Source organism: Nicotiana tabacum, chromosome 10 (assembly GCF_000715075.1).
Source record: "Nicotiana tabacum cultivar K326 chromosome 10, ASM71507v2, whole genome shotgun sequence".
Taxonomy (NCBI): Eukaryota; Viridiplantae; Streptophyta; class Magnoliopsida; order Solanales; family Solanaceae; genus Nicotiana; species Nicotiana tabacum.
In genome coordinates this window covers 134,774,564-134,784,332 of record NC_134089.1, presented here as the reverse complement: position 1 = coordinate 134,784,332, position 9,769 = coordinate 134,774,564, and the positions used below count along the sequence as shown (strand labels likewise).

Genomic DNA, 9,769 nt, shown 5'->3' with positions numbered 1-9,769 from the left:
AAATAATTAGAAAAAAAAGCCGTGGTCAATTTTTCTGAGTACTTTTGGAGTTCGATGGGTTATTCCTGGAAGCATTCAGCAAACCTTGAGCAGTTGGAGAGGGCAGATCATCTCAAATGGCAGCAGACACTATGGAATGCATTTCTTATAGGCATTTTGGTGCATTTGGCTTGAGAGAAATAACAGATGCTTCTCTAGTAGGAAAGAGCATATATCTTCTGTGAAGTGCAAATGTCTAAAAAGTTTTTTCTATTGGTGTATACTGTAATGAAAGTATTGTTACTGATTTTGAATCTTTATTTGAGCTTATGTACTCCTTCAATCAGTAGAAGGAGACGATCCTTTCTCTTGTACCATTACAGTACCTTTTTGGTACTTACTGATAAAACTTCTACTTTTCTCATCAAAGAAAAAAAATACTTATACAGGGTCAAAATCTTGTATCAGACATGTTTGACACCAAGAAATCACACAACGTGTGCACTTTCTTCACCAAATTTCTAAAATGTTCCAAGTATCTGGACACAACTCAACATGTCAGAATTCATGCTTCGACATGTTTGCTATTAAGTGGAACTGCTTTTAAGAGAAAGTAACTAGACTGAAGCAACTTAATTGAGACAAACAATGATTGAAACTTGCTATCAATGCAATTACAATCTCGTTCAACTGCATTTATCAATTACTAATAGTTTAACCTGCTAGCACTGCGATCAATAACCCTTCACATTACAAAACAAACAAAATCAGCATGAGGCATGAGCAATCTCAATCCTGAATGTAAGTGGATATCTGAATTGACAGTGATGTTGGAACAATGGCCGGGTATTACCATGCAGAGGATGGGGATCAGCCAAAGTCTAATGTGGTTCAAAAGAAGACACTGGAGCAGACTCAAAACAAAAAAAAACAAAAAAAAGCAGCGGCCATCTGGGGTGCCATGATCTACCACACTTGGAAAGCTAAGAACTCAAAATTATTCTAGGATGAAAAATGTGTATAGAGAGACAGTAGTGACACAAATCAATCAGGAGATAAAGGAAAGGATAAACCACACGAAATGTTATAAGAGAGCACATAGAGGCAGTTTGTTGATTCATAAGTTCTGTAATTAGCTTGCTTTGTCAGAGGCTTGGAATTGTTTAACGTCCTTCCTAGAAGGTGGTTAAAAATTTCGAGTGCTTTTTAGGTGTATCAATTTGTTGGTTTATGGCATTACAAAAAAAACAAAATCAGCATGATCAATCTCAATCTGAACAAGTTTCATAACTCTTTAGTACTATAAAGACTTGTACAACCTTAGCATGCAACTAAAAAGTGGCACTCTTTTCATTGGCGCTTACACTATATAAACCTCAGCAGATTAATACATCAGTACAATCAGCATAAATAATGTCTTCCTACTTGCTGCTTGCAAAATTGATTGTTCAGGTATAAAAGTTCAGGTATACATTAGTTGCAAAATAATGTCTGCAATTAATATTACTAAATTCAGGTATAAAAGTTCAGATACATTTGCTCTGACCAAAGTCCTTCAGGTGATATTGTTTATTTTTATTTCACTGAAACACTATTCCAAAATACACCTTGAGAGAATCTGGATAGAAAAATCTCTGAAATTCAAGATACAAATTTTGCCAAAGGCAAAAAGTTACAAAAATAAAATGAAGCACAAAGAAACAACCTTTTTTCATGAAGATTTGATGGCATTGACAAAGCCACTACTAAGAAGCCTCTCCACATACTTCCCCAATATATCCACCTCAAGATTAACCTTCTGCCCCACTTTCTTCATCGGAATCACCACATTTTGCTGAGTGTAAGCCACCAACATGAAGTTAAAACAGTCTTCTTCTTCAAACACATCTACTACAGTCAAACTAGTCCCATCCACAGCAATAAATCCTTTAGGCACAATGTACCTCAAAATTTCTTTCGAAGTTTTAACCTTTACCCACAGAGAATCCCCTTCAGGTTTTAGCTCAACAATCTGGCCAGTCCCATCAACATGGCCCTGCACAAAGTGACCTCCCATTCTAGTACTAGGCCTCAAAGCCCTTTCCAAATTAACCCAAGACCCTTTTTCCAATTCGATCAGAGACGTCTTTCTCAGCGTTTCTGGAGCCAATCCAACACTGAATTCCGCCAACTGTTTGTCGAAATCAGCGACGGTAAGACAAGTTCCGTTGACGGAAATACTGTCGCCGAGGTTGATGTCTTCAAGAATGAGGTTAGCTTTGATTTTCATGGTAAAACTGTCGGGTTTATCGAAACCCAGTTGGTTGATTTCCCCGATTTCTTCAACTATACCGGTAAAAAGGGAGGTGATTGGGGTAGAAGAAATACGAGATTGTTGAGCTTTTAGAGGTTTGATAAAGAGATGAGAAATTGAAGGAGATTTGAGAGATAGGGTTTGTGGGGATTTTACTCGATTGAGCTGGGGATTCCATAGATTGAAGATGGTAGGATTTTTGGGGGAAGAGATAGATGGGTTTAAGGGTTTGGAAAGAGACGCAACTGAGGATGAAACTGTTGCCATTTGCTCTTTTCGGTTCAAGTTATCTGAACTTTCGATGGGATAGTTATAGTAAGAGATTTTTAAAAAATTATTCTCAACTATGAAATGGCATGTTGCATGTTTTACCCTATAGTTTTCCGTTAGTATTAGAGCTTAACTTATTTTTATGAAATTATTTGTGTGTTTAAAATCATTTGCTCTCCATAAAAAAAATTGGCTTTGAAATGGCATGTTGCATCTTGCATGTTGCTCCTGTATTTGTCCATTGTATTAAAGCTTAACTTATGTCAAGCATGAATCATGATGTATAACAAATTGGAAAAATATTTAATTTATTCTTGTAGTTTGCTAAAAGGGGAGTATGACTGTATAAGTTTGGTTTAGTTATGTCCTTGCTATTATGATTTTGGCTCGAAAATCCCGTTCTCGCTAACTAGGGGAACGAGGATGAGCCAAACTTCAAACTGAGGTTAAAGTGAGACCTTCTCGCAAAGAATTGTTGGAAAAATATTGGATGATTACGGGGAATAAAAGATTTAGCTTGAGGCGTGTCAAGTACATTGTCCTTAAGGATATTTTGTTCACACAATAATAAATAAAATTAGATATATCCCTTAAGATTCAATATGCTCTTCCAGTTATAAAACTTGAAACAGAACTAGCATAAAATTCAAGAAAGAACCCAACATATAGAAGGAATAAGATGATTCAGAAAGTTATGTCAAAAAGTGTGTCTTTAGCTCCCCAAAGGCCATGTTTATATAGGAGTTGCTCCAACAACTAAATAACGGCGAAATAATGGCTAGTAACAGCTAGTTTGACTCTATTAATTGTAAAATAACTTACTAAATAATAAGTAGATGTAAATAATACTTCAAAGAGAAAATATTTTTCAAACCAAGATGAACATTACCTTTTGAGATATCACTAGTTTTTCAACAACCCCCACAAATCTCAAAAGGGATATAAAAAATAAATAGTAAATAAAGAAAGAACGAAAGAGAGATAATTTGCTGAGTTTCGAGTATAATAAAATTCATCTAGTGTCTTAAAGACTATGAACCAGATATAGATAAAATAAGATTTAACTTACAGAATAATTTGTGAAGTTGATAACTTCTATGAACTAAAAATTCTTGTTGTAAACTAGGGATCTTATTCATCATATTACACCCCCACAAAACAATTTCTGTTGTTATCGCAGTTTCGCACTAATAGGCAATGCACGCGCCTGGTTTCATGAGTGCTCTAGATTTTTTGCCACAAATTTCATAGGAGCGGCCCCACTCCACACCCTTATAGGTCCATCCATCAAGTGTATTCTATAGCAAAATACATCACCTACAATAGGCTGTAAATTATCGGACTAAGAGTTTAATAACTCAACCTCATATTTCTTGCAGTCTTGCACTATATATACACACACACACACCATAAGAAGAGACATATAATTTAATAGTGCATATTTGATCAACTAATGACTTGTTATTACCCATACGGTAGGATCTCCAATCACACAGGTTAGGCTATCATCATTATTGATACATCTCAAATTGGCAAAAGTCTAACCCCTCGATGTTTCACTTATAAGTCAAAGGATCGGCCAAATCCTCTTCTGACTATACATAATATGTGTAAAAAAATTCTCATTTCTAAGCAATTGCTTTATGATATTATATCTTCAGAAAATGTGTCTACTCTTCCCATTGAAAAATTTATTTTCTTACAATGGTTATTGCGCCTTGGCAATCACAATTCATCAACATAAATGTTGTTGGCTTAATTCTTAGTGGAATATTCATCAAGAGATTGCTTAATCAACCTTATTACCATACAATTCCAATATCATAACAGCCGGTCAAAAGGTGATCATACAATCACTAGTGAATTTTTCACATCTGAATCAGAGATTCAATATCATCACTGTATCCTTCTAATACATTGAAAATTCACACATAGAATACTAAGTCATAGTATTTCTCAAGTAAGATATAAAATCATCTCAAATGAAATGGAACTTGACTTCCATACAAGTGCCTTTTGAAACATCTTTCAACACATATAAGAATTTCTTTTCTTTTGATATCTTCCATATTCAAATACCAAAATAAAATTTTCTGAACATAGAAGCATTTTAGCTTCTGCTAAAATATCTCAAATTAATATAAAATATGCCATAATAAAATAATTTCTTCACACAATTTACTAAGAGACCCAAAGCAAGATAATTTTTCAGAGCCAAAACTACAATATATTTTTGATCTTCCAATATAAATTTTCACCACAAAAAAAATTAATTTTATAAAGCTTTATTATAACATTAATAAATAATTTTTCCTAAGTTTTTCCTTCTTAAAATCAAGCAATATAACTTAAACACTGTATTCCCCACATTTTCAAAAATTTCAGGTTAAGGAGATAATCTTTTCACAACTCATTAAGAATTCTACTTTATAAATAACAAGCTAACAATATAGCTTCACCTCGAAGATTATCATATCAATAAGCATGCAATTTATTCATTAATTAAAAATAAATAGTTAAATCCGGTACATCATCACAAGAAAAATCAAACCATTAAATCTTATGTGCTTTTCCGATTCTCCTTCACCTAAATCTTCAATTACAGTAATATAATTAATCTGTCCAAGAGATAGAAAATTTATCTAGGAATTTTTTTTATCGAAGCACATATGTCTTGATAAAGGTTTGGATAAATATTTTTCATGTAATTTCAAAGAGAATGATAACACTTCAACTGAAAATATGTCAAACACGACAGTCACATTTTTTTTAATTCAAATTATCTTTTTGTCATTTAGTCCAAATAAATTTAAACACATTATCTCAGGGTTCTCAAGATTTTCAAAATGCATAACCGAAGATCGTACTTTTACTTTCTGTCACGATCCGGATTTTTCACCCTCGGAAGTCATGATGGCGCCTACTAATACGATCTAAGCAAGTTAATTATTTGCACAATTTACCTTTCTACCCATTTTATATTCATTAACAATTTCGAAGTAATAACATTTAAACAACGGAATTTAACATAAGCGGAAGGAAAAGCAATAAGCTATTAGAACATGAATCCAATACAACTGTTTGAGTCTCGACTACCTAGAACTGGTGTCACAGTTTCACAGACGGTCTAAGAATACTACAAATAAAGGTCTGAAAGAAATCAATACAACACTGTCTCTAGAAATGCATGAAAGAAACAGGAATAGTAGATAGAAGGAGACGCCAAGGCCTGCGGGCGTCTGCAGGGCTTCCTCGGGTCGCCCGATGAATAAAAATCAACAATCCCACTGCAGTCCGAAGTCTAAAACACTGGTGTCTGCACAAAAGAATGCAGAATATAGTATCAGCACAACCGATCTCATGTGCTGGTAAGTGCCTAGCCTAACCTCGGCGAAGTAGTGACGAGGCTAGGACCAGACTACCAAATAAATATGTGTAGTTATATGATATAAAGTGGAAACTAATGCAGAAATAAACAAGTAAAGATGGGAGGGGAAAACATGCTTCGGGGAATAACAAGTAAGAACAGATTATCAAAAGAACTATAAAGGAATCAAAATCCAACCAATAACAAGAGTAAGGAAAACAAAGGCAAATTTCACTTTCTTTTCACATCTTGTGGTAGGCGTACCACCCGCTCCCATTTTGTTATATCTTGTGGTAGGCATACCACCCGCTCCCATTTTGTTATATCTTGTAGTAAGCGTACCATCCACTCCCATTTCATTATATCTCGTGGTAGGCGTACCACCCGCTCCCATTTATAACATTGTTGCGGTGTGCAACCCGATCCACATATAATATTGTTGCAGCGTATAACCCGATCCACATATAATATTATTGCGGCGTACAACCCGATCCATATATAATATTATTGCGGCGTGAAACCCGATCCACATATAATATTGTTGCGGCGTGCAACCCGATCCATATATAATATTGTTGCGGCGTGCAATCCGATCCATATATAATATTGTTGCGGTGTGTAACCCGATCCACATATAATATTGTTGCGGCGTGCAACCCGATCCATATATAATATTGTTGCGGCATGCAACCCGATCCACATATAATATTATTGTGGCGTGCAACCCGATCCATATATAATATTGTTGCGGCGTGGAACCCGATCCATATATAATATTATTGTGGATTGCAACCCGATCCATATATAATATTTATAATTATAACGAGAGTCCCGAAAAGGGATCAATAAGGTCCACACTATTCCGACAAGGGATTCGGCAACATAAGTAAATACGTCCCGGCAAGGGAGAAATAGCTATAACCAAACTTGATACCACACCTAACTACCTCAGCTATAACCAAACTCATTACAACATCTAACCACCTCAGCTATAACCAAACTCGTCACCACACCTAACTACCTCAGCTATAACCAATCTCATTCCGACACTTAACTACCTTAGCTATACCTATAATCCCTACCCAACACAAAGAATCCTCAACCTAAGCATCCGTAATATCAATTAAGAACATCATGCAAGGGAACCACAATTTAGCAATAGCCCGGCAAGGGGCAACATAATGATCTCTTCTTTTTCTCACTCTTACTGCACAATTCACTTCACAACTCGAGCCAATGCTCTAGAGTTTCAATTATCACTTACTCATTTCACAACTCGAGCCAATGCTCTAAAAGTTCAATTGTCACTTATACTTTCACAATTTCGCTATACAACTTGAGCCAATGCTCCTCAATGTTCATAGGTCACAATTCTTTCCACAAACTTTATACAACAATTAGAAATCTTCACCAAGGCATGAATAATACAACGAAATCATGAAAATCACAATATAAGACTCACGGTCATGCTTGACACCAACATATAGATACTCGTCACCATGCCTATACGTCGTACTCAACAAGAAGCAAATAGCAAATAGGACACAACTCCTAATCCCTCAAGCTAAGGTTAGACCAAACGCTTACCTCGATGTCACGAACACAATTCACGATTCAATTATAGATTTACCCCTCGATTCCACCACCAATTCACTTGTATCTAGTTACAAGTTACTTAATTACATCAATAAACGCTAAATGAATCAATTTGAATGCATGAAAATGAATTTCCCAAAGTTTTGCCCAAAAAGTCAAAAATTGCCCCCGGGCTCACATGGTCAAAACCCGAGGTTCAAACCAAAATCTGATTACCCATTCCCCCAAATATATAATTTGTTTTGAAATCGGACCTCAAATCGAGGTCCAAATCCCCAATTTTTTAAAAAACCTTGGTTCTACCCAAAACACCCAATTTTTCCCATGAAAATCATTGATTTTGAGTTGAAATCATGTTAAAAGATGTTAATTATTGAAGGAAATGAGTTAAATTAACTTACAATCGATTTGGAAGAAGAGTTGTTTTTGGAAAATCGCCCAAAGGAGTTTGTATTTTGAAAAGATGTGAAAAATAGGTTTAAAATTGTCTAAGTATAAAGTTGCAGGTCGCAGGTACGGGAAATGCAAATTGCGAACCCTGACCTCTGCTAACATGGGAATTGTTTTCGCATTTGCGAAAATAGTGTCGCATTTGCGATACATGGGTCGCATTTGCGATCACTGGCCCATTGGCAAATCTTCGCAGTTGCGAAGACAATCTCGCATTTGCGAGCCAAGGCAGGCCTGGGCTGGCTTCGTATTTGAGATCCAGCCTTCACATTTGCAAGCTCGCATTTGCGAGCCAGGCTTCGCAAATGCAGGCCTAGGCACACCTGCTAAAATTCTGCAATTTTTCTAAGTTCCAAATGCACCTCGTGGCCTATCCAAAACTCACCTGAGCCCTCGAGGCTCCAATCCAAATATTCACACAACCTCAAAAATATCCTATGGACTTATTCGTGTACTCATATCACCAAAATAACTTCTGAAAAATCGAATTAAACCTCAATATCAATGAAATTTATCAAAACTTCTTAAACATCAAAATTTGCATTTAAGGTTCGAATCACGCCAACCGAATTCTGTTTCTTACCAAACTTCACAAAATCATCTTAAATAATATATAAGACATGTACCGGGCGCCGGAACCAAAATACGGACCCGATACCAACATGTTCTAATCAAAATTCATTTCCAAACTCTATAAACAATTTCAGAAAATACTTTTCTTCAAAAATTCATTTCTCGGGCTTGGGACCTCGGAATTCGATTCCGGGCATACGCCTAAGGCCCTTATTTTCCTACAGACCCTCCAGGACCGTCAAATTACGGGTCCGGGTCCGTTTACCTAAAACATTGACCGAAGTCAAATTAATTCATTTTATAGCCAAAAAATTATCTTTTTCACATATTTTCACATATAAGCTTTCTGGCTACGCACCCGAACTGTGCACGCAAATCAAGGTGATGCTAAAAGAGATTTTTAAAGCCTTGGAACGTGGAATTTCATTTAAAAATAAGTGATGACCTCTTGGGTCACACATTCTCCACCTTTAAAACAACCATTCGTCCTCGAACAGACAGAAGAAGGAAGTACCTGAGTCGGGGAAAAGATGGGGATAACGGCTCCGCATATTGGACTGGACTCCCAGGTCGATGGCTCAGCAGGCTGGCCTCTCTACTGAATACAAACAGAAGGAAAACTCTTCGATCTCAACTGACGAACCTGCCGGTCTAGAATAGCTACTGGTTCCTCCTCATAAGACAAGTCCTTGTCCAACTGGACAGTGCTGAAATATAACACGTGGGATGGATCGCCATGATATTTCCAGAGCATGGACACATGAAACACTAGATGCACGGCTGATAAGCTCGGCGGCAATGCAAGCCTATAAGCCACCTCTCCCACTCGATCAAGAATCTCAAATGGACCAATGAACCTAGGGCTAAGATTGCCCTTCTTCCCAAATCTCATCACGCCCTTCATAGGCGACACTCGGAGCAACACCCGCTCACCGACCATAAAAGTCACATCTCAAACGTTGCGGTCTGCATAACTCTTTTGCCTGAATTGAGCTGTACAAAGCTTATCCTAAATAATCCTAACCTTGTCCAAGGCCTCCTGAACCAGATCCGTACCCAACAACCGAGCCTCTCCCGGCTCAAACCATCCAACCGGAGACCGACACCGCCTACCATATAAACCCTCATAAGGAGCCATCTGAATACTCGACTGGTAGTTGTTGTTGTAGGAAAACTCCACTAAAGGCAAAAATTGATCCCACGAGGCCTCAAAGTCAATGACACAAGCTCGGAGCATATCC

The 9,769-nt window shown here is 36.9% G+C and overlaps 1 protein-coding gene across 1 annotated transcript; it reads right to left on the bottom strand.

Moving 5' to 3' along the window:
• Positions 1-1,538: 1,538 nt before the first annotated feature.
• On the bottom strand, positions 1,539-2,609 carry LOC107825203 (riboflavin synthase). Its single transcript, XM_016652029.2, has one exon. The coding sequence runs from the start codon at positions 2,537-2,539 to the stop codon at positions 1,691-1,693; it is 849 nt and encodes a 282-aa protein (XP_016507515.1). The 5' UTR covers positions 2,540-2,609; the 3' UTR covers positions 1,539-1,690.
• Positions 2,610-9,769: the final 7,160 nt, after the last annotated feature.

Bases quoted from the DNA above. Each gene is read 5' to 3' on its own strand.
- LOC107825203 (XM_016652029.2), bottom strand. From the start codon at position 2,539: ATGGCAACAGTTTCATCCTCAGTTGCGTCTCTTTCCAAACCCTTAAAC.